This window comes from Betta splendens, chromosome 7, assembly GCF_900634795.4.
Source record: "Betta splendens chromosome 7, fBetSpl5.4, whole genome shotgun sequence".
In the NCBI taxonomy this organism is placed as follows: domain Eukaryota; kingdom Metazoa; phylum Chordata; class Actinopteri; order Anabantiformes; family Osphronemidae; genus Betta; species Betta splendens.
Window position 1 is genome coordinate 7801635 of NC_040887.2, and position 17694 is coordinate 7819328.

Sequence of the window (17694 nt, forward strand, 5' to 3'; positions counted from 1 at the left end):
ATCTCTAATATTCTGTGTGAGGTAGCATTAGCGCCAATGTTGCGCTCACATCACACTGACTCCAATGCTAAAAATGGTACAGGAGCAAATAGGAAGTGCTGCACAGCTTCAATAACTTTGTAAAGTAGGTGTCCTTGTTGCCTTGTCATTTCTCAAATGTGACAGATTTGGTAAAAGTGTGTGACTCGGTTTCGGGCTGTGCTGAAAGTTTGATGGTGGCCTCGTCTCTGTAGTGTGGCTCCAGTGCCTTGAAGCAGCTCACAGTGTGCCCAGTGCTTATGTATGTCAGTTTTTTATGTCCTCCAGTAGTCGCCCTGCTTTTACTGTAGACTCCCTAAATAACACACTAACTCTTTCCTTGATTCCTGCAGTGTCCGCGTGCCTTGTACGAACGGCTAATATTTCCCTCTTCTTCCTTCTTCCTCCCTTTGTTTATATCTCTTTCTCTCGTCCCCAGCGGTGGTTCTCTTCTTTCACTTCTTTCTACTGTTTTCATACTAAAGTCTTGTTTTTTGCTAACCTTCCCTCAGCCTCCATTTGACCATTATTTTAGTTACTGTGTCCAGAAATAACATTTCAAATGAAGTGGGTGTAAAGCATGGAGTAAATGAGCAGGACATGGCTTTGATGACAACGCATGTTTTATTCACAGCATTTCTGCCCTTTGCTACGATATGTTTGCACATGATGATAAACTATATCATTGCACAGCTTTTTATTTAGTGCAGCTATTTACATTAGTTGTCAATAGGTCAGTTGTCAGTTGTTGTGGTTTTAACAGGTGCAGTTAATATTTGATGGCTTTACTATGGCTTTACAAATAATTTTCTTTACAATCTGTCTCAAAGTGATCTACAGTAACATGTGTCTTTTCTGTTACACTTCAAACTAAGAGGCAACACAACAATTGTATTAGTATTATGTTTTAGCCCTTTTCTGCTCAGTCTTTGCAGCCAGTTTGTTGCAGACAGACGGCATCTCTCTATGTACTGTACACATGCGTAGTAGCTTTTTCTGGGCATGGTAGCTGTGTCAGTAACTTGTATTACAGCTGTCTCTTGCCGTTCATTCCTCTCTCTCTTGTTCTGCTGTGTATTGACTCACTGCTTCTTCTGCTGTCTGGCTGTGTGAACTGCATGTTGGTAACAACAAGGGGTCACGCTGGCTGACCTCACTGAGAAGAAGAAAGGAAAGTTTGGCTGGTTCACTCAGTCCACAGAGACACAGGGTAAATGTGTTTGTGTGTGTGTGAGCATCAGGGACTGTGTATCCTCATATGCATGTTTCTAAAGACGCGTCATCCTGGTCCTGGAGGTTCTCTCTGCATGCATGTGCTTTCGCTTACGCTCCTGTTTGTGCTTTTCCATGAACACACCCTTTGTTCACTGGACCCGATCCTGACCATCCCGATCATGAGTAGATCCATTTAATCATGTTGCATTTTTTGATACAGCAAAGAAAACTGTAGAACAGAAGAAGGTTCAAGCAAACTTACCATGAAAGAAGGATAAGATAAGACAATAAAGATGGACTGTAGTGAACAGGAATAAATGTTACTATAGGAAGGGTTATGTTAGTATAGAAACAGATAAAAATTATAATACCTTCACTTAGAAGAGATTTTCTTATGTGTTATGTTGATGTTGATGTCCTGATACAGACACACATGTAGCACCTCCTTCAAAAGTATTTAAAGATGCATAATAACTTGAATAAATACTGGATAAAGTTTCAACAAATTCATCATGTTTCACTAAATGCAAAATACACAACTTAAGAACACTTAATATTATATTAAATTCAAATAACTAACAGTTTCATGTATAAACAATTGATATGCATTATATGAAAAGCATATATTTACATGAATTATGCATTTCATTGTCACAAAATCATTGACAAATCAAGCACGTTTGTGTTGATTTAGATGTTTCCTGCTGATCTGTTGCCACAGAATATATTTCATAGATATCTTTGTTTTTTATGTTGTAATAAAATATATAATGAACTGTGGGTAATAAAGATAAATGATTAATAATAAATAACAGTTTTCATTAAAGCTCCTAACTGTCTTCTACATTGTGGCTCAATAGGAAACAATGGTTCTGATCACTCATCCAGTCATCATCATTTTGAATTCTTTCCATTTTACAAAATGTATGCATGTAAAGTATATATAATTTCTGATACATATTTCCGGTGTATCCCTGTGACCATGTAACTGGCAACATGCAGACCTGGAGCAAATAGGTGAAATCCTGGACAATACGGTCGCTGGTAATGAGATCAGACCGTCACTGGACACTTTGTAGCGTTTACAGATTCAGAATTCATGTAAAAGTCCAATTTGACTCAGGTCTGGAAGCATGTTTCCACTGTGACTTGAGCTATGCAGAAACCAAACAGCTGGTTTCACACAGTGCAACTCTCAGATTTACACAATTTCACTCTACATTGTCTACATTTTTCATATCAAAACTTTTCTGGATTAATAAAATTGTAACTTTTTAATTTATTTCTTCAATATGAGAATTTGATTAATGCAACAGCATTTTCTTATAACACCAGCATTTTTGATGATTTGTTTACTTGCAGTTTGGCTTGGCCTTTAAACCAGGTCTTAGATTAGAAAAAAAACTGAAGACTTCATCATTGCTACCACATTTCCTCAAATGAATCTGGACCAGGACCAAGCCAAACCAAAAATGCCTGGGTGTTGATAGGAAAATCTGTGATAAAGTGACTTTTCTCTGTGAAACGTGTTCTCGTCCAGCGTCTGTAACCTCACTTTGCATGACTTCCGTTTCTCCCGTGTCTCTGGTACCACAGCCAGCATGCCCACTAGCGAGACAGAGTCTGTGAACACAGATAATCACAACGGAGATGAAGACAAATCGCACTGCTGTGGACCTCTGTGGTGAGGATGCATTCCACACACACTTTTGATTTGATTAACAGTGCTATAAATCAGACTATGCTCAGCTAATAGGAAGAGACTCTGTTCTTTCTAATGTAGTTAACATGTTTTATTCTCCCCAGTCAAAAAATTACTAAGTCAAAATGCAGGTCAGTATCTTGGTATGACAGAGCATGGTAGTGACATCCCTTCATGAATTATCAGCTCATCTTGCATGACTGTTTTGTCTCAAAACACTTTGATCCCTAACATTTTCATCTGTGATTATTCACATCTTCATTTGTTTTCACTCATTTTTATTTCCACGTCAATTATTTAATCTGATCCTCTATCTTGATCTCACCGAAGCCTCAGTGATTGTGCTGGAATCCAGTCACCTTTTATCAACCATTGATGTTGTTCAGCATGTGTAAAATGTCCAAGTACATATTGTATAGCTGAAATCGGATGATTGGAACTAAACTCCCATGAACACTGTAGTTCACGATGTTCCTGACCCCTGACTTAAACGGTACTGTTTGTCCGACAGTCGTCAGTGGCGGCGGTGGAACCGTTTTTGCCGCAGGAAGTGTCGTGCAGCTGTGAAGTCCGTGACCTTTTACTGGCTGGTCATCATCTTGGTGTTTCTCAACACTCTCACCATCGCATCCGAGCACTACAACCAACCGGAATGGCTGACTGAAGTACAGGGTATCTGTTTTATTTGTTACCGTTAATTTAAGCCAGCTTCCTTGACTTTGTTGAAAGTGACTCATCTCTCATCTCCTCATCTCTCCAGATGTGGCGAACAAAGTTCTCCTGGCCATGTTCACCTTGGAGATGCTAGTGAAGATGTACAGCTTGGGGCTGCAGGCCTACTTCGTGTCCCTGTTCAACCGCTTTGACTGTTTTGTGGTGTGTGGAGGCATCATAGAGACCATCCTGGTGGAGCTGGCCATCATGTCCCCTTTAGGGATCTCCGTTTTCCGCTGTGTGCGCCTCCTTAGGATCTTCAAGGTTACACGGTGAGCAGTACAAAGTCATTTGTGCGGCTACATCATATTCTGCTGCCACTTCAACTCATCAGATATTTTACCTAATTGTCAACTTAATCTTACTATGTTATTACTTAGGAGGTTTTTTGGTTATTCGGTGTTTGCCTTCATGTTGACTTGTTTCTTACTTTTTCTTTTCCAGTCACTGGGCGTCTCTCAGTAACCTCGTGGCTTCTTTGCTCAACTCCATGAAGTCCATTGCCTCTCTGTTGCTGCTGCTCTTCCTCTTCATCATCATTTTCTCCCTACTTGGCATGCAGCTCTTTGGGGGCAAGTTCAATTTTGATGAGACTGTGACCAAAAGAAGCACATTCGATAACTTTCCCCAGGCCCTGCTCACTGTCTTCCAGGTGGGGTTGCTATTTGGGAGTTCTTCAAATAAAGCTGACACACAGAATGAACAAAGAAAACCTGAAGTCATTTGAAATAAACTGCAATATTAATTGCATTTATTGAATTTGGCTTCATATTGTGTTTACCAGATCTTGACAGGAGAAGACTGGAATACTGTGATGTATGATGGCATCATGGCGTATGGGGGTCCAGCCTCTTCTGGAATGGTGGTCTGCATTTACTTCATCATACTCTTCATCTGTGGAAACTGTATCCTATCAAAAATACACTTGAAAAAAAAAATACACAGGGAAAAACATAACTAAGCTAACGTGTGGGGTTTTCAGTGATTTCATTATGTACGTCAGCGTTTTCCTCTTAACTGAGATGACCAGACATCTTGCTAAATGTCTTCTTGGCCATCGCCGTCGACAACCTAGCAGATGCAGAAAGCCTCAACACGGCCCAGAAGGAGGAGGAAGAGGCCAAAAAGAGGAAGAATAGTATCAGGTCCACAAAACCAGTCAATATTTTTATAAATATTAGTCACAGGCTTTTACAACTTGCACAAACATGATCTTCTGCCTTGTTAGTAACTGCGTCCTGTATTTGTTCTAAAGGGATGTTGTCACAGAGAAGAGAGTTGAAGTAACCGAAGACAAAGATGGCGAAGCTAAGGTTAAGATGATGCACATGTATAATATCGCTGGTTCATGAGTATTGCTTGTTTGCCAGTGTGCACTTTTAGAATACTAAAGCTGATCACTGTAAGCAGGTGGCAGGAGACGCTTTGCTAGAAGAAGACAAAGAGTTGTATCCTGCCATGGACTCTCCAGGTAAAAGTGCCCACAAATGACTCATCCATAGATCAGGGTCTAAGTAAAAAAAACAACAGCTCCACCTTCAATAATTGACTGATGATTTCTAGGGTGTGGTGATGATTATAATGATGATCTCCCAGAAGTCCCCTCTGGACCTCGTCCCCCAAGACTATCTGAACTCAGCATGAAGGAAAAGACTCCACCCATACCTGAGGGCAGCGCCTTCTTCATCTTCAGCAGTACGAACCCGTAAGTCTCGCACAGGTTATATATATAGGTGATATCACGAAACAGCTCAGGAACGTGTCAGCTCGTGTAACAGAACGCCTGCTCTGAAGCTTACACTACTACTTACTCTTACTACTAGTACTTACTACTTACTACTACTTGCTCTTCTTTCTGTAGGTTCCGTGTACTCTGCCATAAGCTGATCAACCACCAAATCTTCACCAACCTCATTTTGGTCTTCATCATGCTCAGCTCTGTTTCTCTGGCCGCCGAGGACCCCATACGCAATTTCTCTGCTCGGAATATTGTACGTTAACAAACATTGTGAAGCGTCTTTATCTGCCTTCAGTGGTTGCGTGTGTTACACTTTGTATCTGAGGGGTTCTTGTCAAGTGAAATTTTACAGTACGTGAAGGAGCTGTGTTGCCCTATTTTTGATAGTTGAATCCAATTTGGTTTTAATTCTAGTTACAGACAATGCAATACACACAAAACCTAAATGAACTGCACTGGACAAAATTAAAAGTTAGTCAATTTTAAATTAAATTAGTCACCATAATTAGTCAAGCTCCTTCATTTATGGAGGCATCACTGGTGTGACTGTCACCAGTCAAACATTGAAAGATTGCCCAGTGCAACTATTGTTGATGAGGAATTCATCAATGTTTAACCTGTGTTCTTCTCTGAATGTGTCTAAAGCTAAAGATGTGTGCTGTTGTCCTGAAATGACTTGAACTTGTGCATTGCCTCTTGCAGATACTTGGTTATTTTGACTATGCTTTCACCGCAATCTTTACTGTTGAGATCCTGTTGAAGGTAAATGATTACTGTGTGAAGTGCTGTGCTGTGCTGGGTAGAGCGCCAGTAACCCTGCGTGCTTATGTCACTGTGATTGCCTCCTCAGATCCTAGGCTATGCAGACTATGTCTTCACTAGTATGTTTACATTTGAGATCCTTATTAAGGTAAACAATGAAAGCCGTTACACTGCCTCAGCAACAACCCACCACCTCCAAGCTTGCTGCTCACGTCCTTCCTCCTTTCATTTTTGTCTCTATGATTTGGTCCAAACGGCCCGATTGTCTTGTCGTCATGGCGCCAGTCCGTCAGCGTGAAGACTACGTGTTTTTGTCAGATTTTTTTTTTTTTTTTGTCTTTCATCCACTTCTCCATCCTTATTGTTGACCAGTGTCTCTCCAGAGTACGACGACTTGTTTACTCTTTGTGAAAAGAAACATTTTGAATGACGAAGACCCTTTACAAAAGCAAAATTTTAAAAATATGCTTCTTTTTGAATTCTGAGTTGTGAAGAGATGATCTTGAACTAGATATAACATCAACAGTCATGTCCTACTGCCGGATGCCGTGGACATACTCTTCTCTTTCCGTGTCTTATAAGTCTAATATGCTTCCAAAGAGGAATAGTTATAACTCAGCCCTTTGCCCACTGCATGCCTCCAGGTACATCTCATGTGCTACAAGTTTAGGCCTAAAGCTCAGGAGAACATTAAGCGCTAAGTTTAATGGAACGTGTAAAGCTTAAGCAGTGCTACAGTAGAAATGGGTGGGTTTTAAAAAATTCCTTCCTTGTGTGTTTATGTAATTGTTGTTTAAAAATCTTCTCTGTGTGTGTGTGTCACCCTGCACGTGTATACGTGTGGACATCACTGAACATGTTGCATCAATGCCAATATTTAAGTGTTTTAAAGTTGCTGTGATCATTGTTAATGTGAAATTTTTAAATATTTAGCCCAAAATAGCAGAAACATTTATATATTAGACTATGATTATTCAGAAGATATGATGACAAGATATAAAAAAACTAAAACTTACTCAGATAGAGCCTGTTTTTATTGTACCCTATTGTTATACTGTACTTTTCCTTGCTTCTCATAGTTGTGTCTTATCTTAGCGTATCTTAAACTCAGTATGTTTTTGTGCTTGTTGCTTTTGGTCCTGACTTTTGTCTCGTCTCTGTCCAGATGACGGCGTTCGGAGCATTCCTTCACAAAGGCGCGTTCTGCAGAAACTACTTTAACCTTTTGGACCTGCTCGTTGTTGGCGTGTCTCTGGTGTCTTTTGGCATTCAGTACGTATCATCTGAATCTTGGCTGTTTTTGTATTGGTCAGCTGAATGATCCACTGATGCGTGTACTGCCCTTCAGGTCATCTGCTATCTCAGTGGTGAAGATCCTTCGTGTTTTAAGGGTCCTTCGTCCACTCAGAGCCATCAACAGAGCCAAAGGGCTTAAGGTCAGAGTTCCAGTGACATAACATACAACATGTATTGCAGTGTGTGTGGTGCCACGTTTTCCTGCTGACCCTGAATCGCGGGCTTTGCAGCATGTGGTCCAGTGCGTGTTTGTGGCCATCAGGACCATTGGCAACATCATGATCGTCACCACGTTGCTGCAGTTCATGTTTGCTTGTATCGGAGTGCAGCTCTTCAAGGTACTGAGAAGAGGTGGATGGAAGGGAAGGATAAGACGGCGTTTCTAGGGGTCCGTCTCTGACGTTCTCTATTTTTTATTCTTAACAAAGGGGAAATTTTACCGATGCACGGACGATGCAAAGTCCAGTCCAGAGGAGTGCAAGTAAGTTTGACTGATACGACTTTAGACTGATTAAATCTTTCCTTTTGCATTAATGTGGCTACAATTAATCGCAGAGGCACATACATCCTCTACAATAATGGCGATACAGCAATGCCTGTGGTGAAGGAGCGGATCTGGTACAACAGCGACTTCAACTTTGACAACGTCCTTATGGCAATGATGGCTCTTTTTACTGTATCCACCTTTGAGGGATGGCCCACGTACGTACTGCTTACCGTGATTTGACTGTGTTGTATGTGTAATGTTTCCCTGAAGATGCATTTGTGTGTGTAAGTCTCAGTTAGAATGCATTGTAATGGTTCTTTGTGTGTCTGTGCAGTTTGCTGTACAAGGCCATCGACTCCAGCAGGGAGAACATGGGTCCCATCTACAACTACCGTATCGAGATCTCCATCTTTTTCATCATATACATTATCATCATCGCCTTTTTTATGATGAACATCTTTGTTGGTTTCGTGATTGTCACCTTCCAAGAGCAGGGAGAGAAAGAGTACAAGAACTGCGAGTTGGACAAGAACCAGGTAGGAAGGTTGAAAGGAGTGTCCACGTGCGGTGGACAGTTTTAGCGTAGGCTGGAAGATATTGGAAGTTGTTAATCAGTGTTGTTGCTTCTCTCCTCCTCGCCACCATCACAGCGTCAGTGTGTGGAATATGCCCTCAAAGCTCGTCCTCTGCGGCGATACATCCCCAAGAACCCCTATCAGTACAAGTTCTGGTATGTGGTCAACTCCACTGGATTTGAGTACGTCATGTTTGTCCTAATCATCCTCAACACCCTGTGTCTGGCGATTCAGGTGAGTGGTCCCTATATAATTCATATGCTGTAATAGATGCCCAAATTTTAACAGTTGTTATTTTAATGTAACTATTTAGTTATGTTTTTTTATCTTGTATGTGACATTTGTTGTATTTTTAATATGTTTTAAATTATGCAGTGACCGTGAGTGCCACGAAAGGCACATATGAATAAAATGTATTATTATTAAAGAAGTTATACTAATAAATACAAATACACTTGTAAGTGATATTTTGGATTTTCCTCTCCTGGTGACTTCTTTTAGCATCACGGTCAGTCTCATCTGTTTAACTACGCCATGGACATCCTCAACATGGTCTTCACTGGGGTTTTCACTGTGGAGATGATCCTCAAGCTCATTGCCTTCAAGCCCAGAGTAAGTGTCCGCTCCCCTCCTTCACCTGTTTATAGTAACTGCATCCAGACTTCCAGCACTTCCCTAAAAAGCCTTTCTATTAAGATGTCCTCTCATAGTAAAAAGGTTGTGTTTGACTTTTTGTTTGAGCACCGCCCTCGTACACCTCCCACCACGCCTCTGGTACCCCTCCACTTCATTACACTTACTCCTCTTTATACTGTACATCCCACATCCCTCTCTTTTCCTTCCTCCCCGTATCCTCCTGCTGGCTGTGCATGCTGCCATGTTCAGGGCTATGTCGGGGACGCCTGGAATGTCTTCGACGCTCTGGTGGTGATTGGCAGTGTAGTCGACATCATACTCAGCCAGGTAGAAAGACGTTATTCCCTCCTCCCGCTTTCCTAGAGCTGCTTCCACTTTCCTCCCTTTCCATCTTTCCTCCTTCCTTCCTGTCCTTTTTTTTGCTAAACTAGATCCAGATCACACAGCATCAGGGCACACAAACAAATTCTGTTTAAATTTAGTTAACTTTAGTTAATGTCAGTGGTGGCAACTTATTTCTACTGTAGCTTTAACTGTAAAAGCCTGATTAGAAATAAAGTTCTAATGAAGTTCATCAAAATATTGCTGTGCTAAATCAGATATGAACTTTTTAAATATCTTCCTCTTCCTGTCTTTCATAATTCTTTTTTACCTCCTTTATTTCTTTCCTGCTCTGCTCTGCTCTCTCTGTCTCTTTCTTCTTTTCTGTGCGTCCTTGTTGCTTGTGCTTGCAGAACTATTTTGCTGATGCATGGAACACATTTGATGCCTTAATTGTTGTGGGTAGCGTGGTTGACATTGCCATCACTGAGATCAATGTAAGTATTCGTTTATCACACATACATTAAATGTCTGCCTGCAACAGGGCTTGATCCAGCACCAGAGTCCCATTCTCCATTACAACCTTAAAGATTTTGATAATTGCTCTCCTATCTGCTGTATGACAACATAGAAATCTGAATCGACATATAGGGAAAAACTGTACATTTTAATGTAAAACAACAGTAAATATTCCCTGATGGAATGTGAGATATTCAGTATTTATTTACTTGTATAACAGATGTTCAGGATAACATTACTAACTATCTGCAGTGTTCTGGTGTTCTGCACAAATGTCTTTAGGTCTAAGGTAAAGGTGAAAAGTTATACAAATTATAAAAATCTATAAACGTGATCAAATAAAATAAGTTTTCATTGAAGAACTAGCGTATGAGTGGGATCTGCGGCGTCAGTAACCAACAAGTGCTTCTTGTAGCTTTGACTGAGCGTCATCTGGTGGACGTCCCTCACATTATCTTATGTCATGACCTCAATGCGACAAAGCTGTGCTTTCTTTCGTCACCTTTGTCTGGTCACATCCCATCTCTGCTGTCCCTGCTTCTGCATAGCCAGCTTCACTGATGCTGTTTGTAGTATACATGTAAAATGCTGTGCTGCGTTTTTTAGTGGCAGCGTTGAAACATAATGATGTGTTAATGTTATGTGGTGATGCAGGAGCATCGCTGGCTTGTGAACAGTGTAGTGCTGCATAGCTGGTTTGTTCAACTTGGATTAACCTTAGGCTTTTGGTTTCAAGTCGGCAGCCATTCCTGTTGTCAAGGTGATAGTGGACCCAGGGGTAAGAAGAAGCCCCTCTACTTCCATTAAAGCCCCTCGCCTCTTTGTGTTAACGTGAAGTTAAAGCATCAAGATTGTTGTCACTGTCTGTTGCTCATGTCCTGATGAAACACTGAGATGTTTCTGCCAGAGCTTGTGGTTTCGCTGTCTTAATCAGTCTCAGGGTCTGTGTCTGCAGCGTTTTGTCTCGTCTGGGTGCATGGCATGGTGGGGGGGGTTTATGGGGTAAAAATCTATGGTCGTTTGTCGTGTCTTCATTGCAACTAATGTTTGCGGTTGTACATCGTCCAGACAGTTTTTATTTCCTGTTAAAGGATCGTGTCTGAACTTTAACAACAAGAGAAGGTTCACCTTGATGTTGATGCAATGAAAATTCACTCAGTGTGTTTTAAGGCTTGCTTGTCATTGACTGTTAATTCTGAGTGTTGTTTATTTTTAATCAGCCACCCAGCATTCATCATACTGTATTTATGTGTATACTGTATGTCCTTCTGGTCTGCTAATGACTTTGGTGTTTAGGACCGAGCTACCTTGCATGCACAGTAATCGTTGTTAAATCAAGGATGCTTAGAAAAGCCATATTAATTCTGACCCACTAATAATTGATTGTTTGCTGATATGATTCATATAATGTTTGTATGAGTGACTGCATGATTGTATGTGCAGCTCAGAGGTTTGTCACTGTGTGTTTGGGTGTTCCACCTTCTGTTCTGTCGCTAATCATTCTAATCCCAACACCAGAACACGGAGGACAGCGCCCGCATCTCCATCACCTTCTTCCGCCTGTTCAGGGTCATGCGACTGGTCAAGCTGCTGAGCAGGGGCGAGGGCATCAGGACCCTGCTGTGGACTTTCATCAAGTCCTTCCAGGTGGGTAAACTGTCCTTGAGGTGGACACCAGAACTGCATCATGCAGTGCCGTTATAGCCAGTTTGTAGCTAGTCTAGTATTCAACAATCTGTTGACCCACGCCTGTGTTTTCTCGCCCAGGCTTTGCCCTATGTCGCGCTCCTCATAGCCATGCTGTTCTTCATATACGCTGTCATCGGAATGCAGGTAAAATGTTAAGGGAAGTCGTCTATATTTTATTTGTCTTTTCTCCACACATGCTGATTCTTTGTATTTGGGTCTGATTCTAGGTGTTTGGGAAAATCGCCATGGTGGATGGAACTCAAATCAACCGCAACAACAACTTTCAAACTTTTCCTCAGGCTGTCCTCATGTTATTCAGGTACCTCTGTGTGTGTATTTGTGACATTATAGTGTATATGCACAAACATATAACTCACACGGGGCTGCTGTGTTATTGTCCTGTTCTAGATGTGCCACAGGTGAGGCCTGGCAGGAGATCATGCTGGCCTGTCTGCCAGGGAAGCTGTGTGATTCAGAGTCTGACTACAACCCCGGGGAGGAGAGAACCTGCGGCAGCAGCTTCGCAATTATCTACTTCATCAGCTTCTACATGCTCTGCGCTTTTCTGGTAATCGTCAGAGATGCTACTGTGTCCGTGCCGTGAATGTCTAAATGCTTTAGGTTTCGGCAGTTAGGTTGTCTGAATAATTAAAAGCATAGCTGTACGTCATGATTTCAGATCATCAACCTATTTGTAGCTGTGATCATGGACAACTTTGACTATCTGACGCGTGACTGGTCCATTCTGGGACCACACCATCTGGATGAGTTTAAAAGGATTTGGTCCGAGTACGACCCTGAAGCCAAGTCAGTGCTGATGCGATCACACTGTTGGAGCAATGCATGCATAAAATACTTGACGAGAGATGTGAAAATGTTCTCATAAATGCAATGTCTTAATGTTGTCAGGGGCAGAATAAAGCATCTTGATGTGGTGACCCTGCTGAGGAGGATCCAGCCTCCACTGGGCTTTGGCAAGCTCTGCCCCCATAGAGTGGCCTGCAAAGTGAGTCCCCACCGCTCTCACGGCCCTGTCACTGTACTAGTATCATACTTCATCTTTGCTTGTCAATCTGTGCTGCAGCGTCTGGTGGCAATGAACATGCCCCTGAACAGTGATGGGACCGTAATGTTTAACGCCACCTTGTTCGCTCTGGTTCGTACTGCGCTTAAGATTAAGACTGAGGGTGAGTCCTTCTCAACATCTGCACTACATTCTGTAAAACAACTGGACAATATTATTTTAAATAAAAAGAACAAATTAGAAAATTTTCAAACTGTCTGGTCTGTAAGTCAGAGTCGTTTGATTTTATATTCATATCTGGGTCAGCGTTCCAATTAACCTCTTGTCACAAGAGGGAGCTGTGGAGCTTTTCTTACTGAATGTCAGGTGCAGAGGGCACAAGAAGAGGTTTATTAAGTTCTGTTTCATTCTATTTCACTACTGGGTAGCAGCTGGTGCTGTAAATACATTTCCACGTGTATGGTTCTTCACTTTCCAGGTAACCTGGAGCAAGCCAATGAGGAGCTCAGAGCTGTCATCAAGAGAATCTGGAAGAGGACCAGTATGAAGCTCTTGGACCAGGTGGTGCCCCCCGCAGGCGGTTAGTTGTCAACACACTCAAGCGTCCGTGAACGCCACAGTTGCATGAAGAAGCACGTCTTTGTTTTCTTACCGCTGTCAGAGCTATAAATTCCTACAAGGTTCCTTCCTTTTCTCTGTACATTCTCTCAGTGACTTAATTTGAACGCTGCTACTTGTTTGCATTTTTCCAGGAATCAGTTGTGAGACGCAGTATTTGTGGCGTCCTGACGCTGCCACACATTCATTTCCATTTGGTCTTTGTTAGTGCAGCATTTGCATCATCAAACAGGGAAGTCACAATACAAACATTTATATGCGTTGTGTTCACTCATGGAAAGGAGGAGGGTGTTGCATATGTGTGCAAACTCAACGTGTCCTCGGAATTTGAATCGGAAAGCCTGCGAATGCACTGTGGTTTGGCTGAAAGCTTTCCCCACCTCAGCATGAAGTCCAGTCCTTGTGGCTCTTAAATCAGTGGCGAGTCACACAGCTTTTTGACACGAGACACTGTGGTTGTCTTGAATTCAGCCAGATGAATAATTCACACAGTTAAAACAATATCAGGGGTTCCTGTAATGCAATCCTTGTCATTTTCCCAGTCTTCCCAGTTGTTGCATCTAAGCATCAGAGCTCAGATTCAATCCTTCACCCACTCTACATTTTGACAGCACAGGAATGGATTTCACCAATGTGGAAACCACTTCTAAGCACATTTTGAGAAAATCTGAGGTTTGTAGTAAAAAACTGTTAAAACAATTTGAAATGATAAAAAGGCCACCATGAAAACCTACTAGATTTTAACTGAATAAATAAATGTTTAATAAGTAGAAACCAGATTTTTGGAGAATTTGACATGATAAGGAGTAACAGAGAACATCCTGTTTTTGCCTGTCTGAAACTGTGAGACTTACCACAGTTCAAGATATACGACAGCAGACTGTTATCACATCTTTTCACACGTCTTCACGACTTCCCTCGATTGCAGACGGTTGCAGATTTTCTGCTCAGTCACACAGTTAATCATTAATCTCATGTCTGTGTCCACCTGTTTGTATCTTATAAAAGTAAATCAAAACTGTAAATGATGGTTTTAATGTCATTGGTGCTGGTAAGTGACAGTGTAATGACATAATGACTCCTTTTCCCCAAACCTTTTTTTTTCTTTATATTTATACTGATAATGTGGGTTTGCCAACTTCCCACTGCGAGTCCGAACAAGCGTGAGTCCTCTTCGCGTTTCGAGAACCAAGCGTTGTGCGCTCGCCTGTGTGGTTTGACGTTATTTGTACAATCTACCATAATATGTGAGAGGTGCAAGACAAAAAAGTGCAGAAAAGGAGCAGAAGGCGATGCTGTGGTTAGCCTGCAGCTGCTCGGAGCTTTCCCTGCGTCATTATCAGATGTCAGATGTCCGCATCCTTCAGGTTTTCAGGTGATTGGGGGAAATTTCTATGAAATATGGGTTTGTTATATTCAAACAGAATTCCTGTTAATAGAGGATGAGCACATACACGCCCTCCTAAATAGGTCTGACTGTTCCTTGAGGCCATTGCAGTGTGCTTAGGGCTTCATGTAGTTGTGTCCGCTCCGCCTCAGCTGTTTTAAAACTGCATGTCTTTGTTTAGTTTGCTAATCTTTCACTCTCTCTCGTTTCTCCTGCCGAGCCTCTCTCCTGTACAGCTCTCTCCGCTTCCCGTAGACTGCGCAGTCACTTGCTGCCATTCTTCTCTTCTCTTTCTGCCGTCCTGATTTCTTTGGAGCAGTTCTGTTTCAGTCTGGTGGCATGAAACTACTGTTGCCTCATTTCTAAAGGTCTACTAGGCTCTTTCCAAAAAGATCATCTGCTTCCAAAACTGGCTGTACTGTACATTGATACTAAAAACAAATGCCATTACCTCATATAAACATTATATGTAAACACTAATTTGGAGTTAGACAAATAAAAACCTACCAACCATGAATTCTCTCTCTGTCACAGATTTTCTTTCTGAACTGAGCCATTTGTACTTTTTCTCTGGCTGTCACGTAATGTAGAGAAACACGTCAGGTGCTTAAAAAGGGATTATCACCAGATAAGGGTAATCGTCCCTTAAAAGTTCCCTGACAGATGTCTCCAGCTCAAAGGTCACCATCTTTTCTTGTTTCGTAAATATGAAAGGTGGTGACAAAGAGCGAGAGAGAGACAAAAAAAGCCCATTTCCTACAACGTGATTCAGCGAGTGTTTGTCCCCAGTCTGCTTCAGGAGCAACTTATCTGAGTGAATCAGTCCTGAGCTCGACTCGCCTCCCTGCATGGCACTTGCTGTGTGTCTGTATGTAAATGTAGATTCTGTGCTGACTTCTCACTAAGGGAGCTATAGATTTGACCCTCGCTGCTGTCCTTGTTTACTCTACTGCTTCTTGCATGTGCTTTTTGCTAAAGATCACCTTTGTTGCCTCCGAAGTGCTGAATGTTGAAAGTGACATTAGATTAGATCCAGTGAAACACATATTAAATGCGTCCCTGTCTTTCAGGACTTAGGGTGTAATGCATCATTCACTGTAATGTGGTCTGATCCTGGTTTTAGCTGTAGAGATAGAGGTTGTCAGTGTGTGTGTGTTGACTAGACCCTGGGACATCCAGCTGTGTCTTTAGTGCCATTAAGATCTGATGCTACATGGCACCACCAACACTACAGCAGCCACTAACTCATGTAGCTCAGCTGTAAATACTGGACTTACAGTACGTGCACTCAACATTCCAATTCTCTTATTCATACAGTAAGACAGGTGATAGTAGCATTACCTGTATTTTTTGTAAGTCATAAAGACCTGAACATTCTTCTGAGGGACTAGTTTCTTTTACGATGCGTTTTGCCTTGTCTGAGATTGTCTGAGAACACTGTTTCCTCGAATGGAAGAGCTAATGTAGTGAAGATTTTATTTCACGTCTTCGATTTGATTGTACTATTTTGTGTGTTTTGCGATTGCGACTGTTCTAGAGAAGTTGACTTTTCCATCAAGAGGTTTGACGATGTGACATTCTGGCAGACAGGACGTCTGACTGCTGCGGTGTGAGGTACTGTGGTGTTGACCTGGGAGGCTTTGGTGTCTCTGGTCTGTTCACTCAGATGACGAGGTAACAGTGGGGAAGTTCTATGCCACCTTCCTGATACAGGATTACTTCAGGAAGTTCAAGAGGCGCAAGGAGCAGGGTCTCGTGGGAAGGCGCTCGTGGGAGAGACTGAACACCACCATGGCTCTGCAGGTAAACTGATGCCGCTAACGATCCCAGCTCAGGAAGATCTAGCCACAGAATAAAAGTCAGGAAGGAGAAATATTTGCCAACATCTTTATCACATAAAGGCCGAAAGTGTTGTTGCTACAGCTGCTTTGTTTGCAGGCCGGCTTGCGCACCCTGCATGATATTGGGCCAGAGATCCGTCGAGCCATATCATGTGACCTGCAGGAGGAAGGGCTGGTAGACACGAACGGGGAGGAAGACGAAGAAATTTACAGGGTAAACCTCCAGGACAGGAATGACCTTTGTTAACGTCATATTGTGGGAACATGAGGAGGAGTTCAACCTTCATACTTACACATATTTTGTTCTACAGGCTTTTAGCTTCGGCTTGTCTGTATTTATTGATTTACGTCTCTCTGCAGCGTAACGGTGGTCTTTTTGGGAACCACGTCAACCATGTAGGAGAGGACCAAGGCACCGCTCACCCAACCACCGTCACACAGCGGCCCCTCCAGATCCTGCCCTTCTGCCCTAGCGCCTCATTTGAGCCCAACCAAACCGACAGGAGGGCCAGCAGCCATGAGGGGGAAGGAGACACAGAGATAAACTCCTCTCCCATCCAGTACAACCACAACTATCACCCCCCTCATCTGTACAATTACCCGAACTGTAATTCCACTTGCCATCAGTCGCCAATACCCTCCAATGCCAACCTCAACAACGCCAACGTGCCCTCACTTCTCTCCATGACCAACAGGAGGCAACAGAAGTGTTTGATAAAGCCAGACCGCCCGTCCTCTATTAAAAATCAATCATCAGTGTCTACTCATACCAGCGAAGCGCGGGAGAAGTCCTGGAAGTCACACTCCGCACGGTCAGTGCACTGAAATCTACAAGCAATCCTAAAATAGACACAGGGACAAGAGCGGCTTTCATTATTGCAGTTATTAGCATGGGCTAAAAAAAAATGCCCACTCATCATGAATTATTTAAATGTGTGCATTGTATAATTTGTTCAGAACACAACTGCTGTTCAATGGAACTGTTCAGTGGAAAGGTCATTAATTTGAACTATTGATGAACCATCCATGAATCCATGAAGGGCTGAAACTTGTAAATGTCACCATGACAACTAAGTCTAGCTTAAAATTGTGGTCCGATTTCATGCTCTTTTGAAGGAGCTCCTCCCAGCGTTGAATGCACCAATAAAAGCT

General features: G+C 42.3%; 1 protein-coding gene across 29 annotated transcripts in view; it reads left to right on the plus strand.

Moving 5' to 3' along the window:
* Positions 1 to 17694, plus strand: part of cacna1db (calcium channel, voltage-dependent, L type, alpha 1D subunit, b) — a 50684-nt gene that overhangs the window by 27548 nt on the left and 5442 nt on the right. For 4 of the 29 annotated variants that reach the window (XM_055510102.1, XM_041071386.2, XM_041071384.2 and 1 more), the window contains 35 exons: positions 1154 to 1228; positions 2830 to 2917; positions 3040 to 3066; positions 3447 to 3607; positions 3696 to 3921; positions 4094 to 4301; positions 4434 to 4554; positions 4680 to 4794; positions 4905 to 4962; positions 5060 to 5120; positions 5213 to 5354; positions 5511 to 5640; positions 6090 to 6149; positions 6238 to 6297; positions 7315 to 7421; positions 7498 to 7585; positions 7676 to 7783; positions 7874 to 7926; positions 8001 to 8147; positions 8267 to 8468; positions 8583 to 8741; positions 9009 to 9119; positions 9878 to 9961; positions 10720 to 10761; positions 11502 to 11630; positions 11751 to 11816; positions 11900 to 11991; positions 12081 to 12240; positions 12352 to 12479; positions 12582 to 12678; positions 12757 to 12859; positions 13175 to 13276; positions 16368 to 16504; positions 16640 to 16756; positions 16903 to 17354. In XM_055510102.1, coding sequence (XP_055366077.1) covers positions 1154 to 1228; positions 2830 to 2917; positions 3040 to 3066; positions 3447 to 3607; positions 3696 to 3921; positions 4094 to 4301; positions 4434 to 4554; positions 4680 to 4794; positions 4905 to 4962; positions 5060 to 5120; positions 5213 to 5354; positions 5511 to 5640; positions 6090 to 6149; positions 6238 to 6297; positions 7315 to 7421; positions 7498 to 7585; positions 7676 to 7783; positions 7874 to 7926; positions 8001 to 8147; positions 8267 to 8468; positions 8583 to 8741; positions 9009 to 9119; positions 9878 to 9961; positions 10720 to 10761; positions 11502 to 11630; positions 11751 to 11816; positions 11900 to 11991; positions 12081 to 12240; positions 12352 to 12479; positions 12582 to 12678; positions 12757 to 12859; positions 13175 to 13276; positions 16368 to 16504; positions 16640 to 16756; positions 16903 to 17354 — 4216 coding nt within the window. Of the gene's footprint in view, positions 1 to 1153; positions 1229 to 2829; positions 2918 to 3039; positions 3067 to 3446; positions 3608 to 3695; positions 3922 to 4093; positions 4302 to 4433; positions 4555 to 4679; positions 4795 to 4904; positions 4963 to 5059; positions 5121 to 5212; positions 5355 to 5510; positions 5641 to 6089; positions 6150 to 6237; positions 6298 to 7314; positions 7422 to 7497; positions 7586 to 7675; positions 7784 to 7873; positions 7927 to 8000; positions 8148 to 8266; positions 8469 to 8582; positions 8742 to 9008; positions 9120 to 9392; positions 9471 to 9877; positions 9962 to 10719; positions 10762 to 11501; positions 11631 to 11750; positions 11817 to 11899; positions 11992 to 12080; positions 12241 to 12351; positions 12480 to 12581; positions 12679 to 12756; positions 12860 to 13174; positions 13277 to 16367; positions 16505 to 16639; positions 16757 to 16902; positions 17355 to 17694 lie in introns of all 29 variants that reach the window. The other 25 variants (XM_029157647.3, XM_041071387.2, XM_029157653.3 and 22 more) reach the window with 23 other exon arrangements.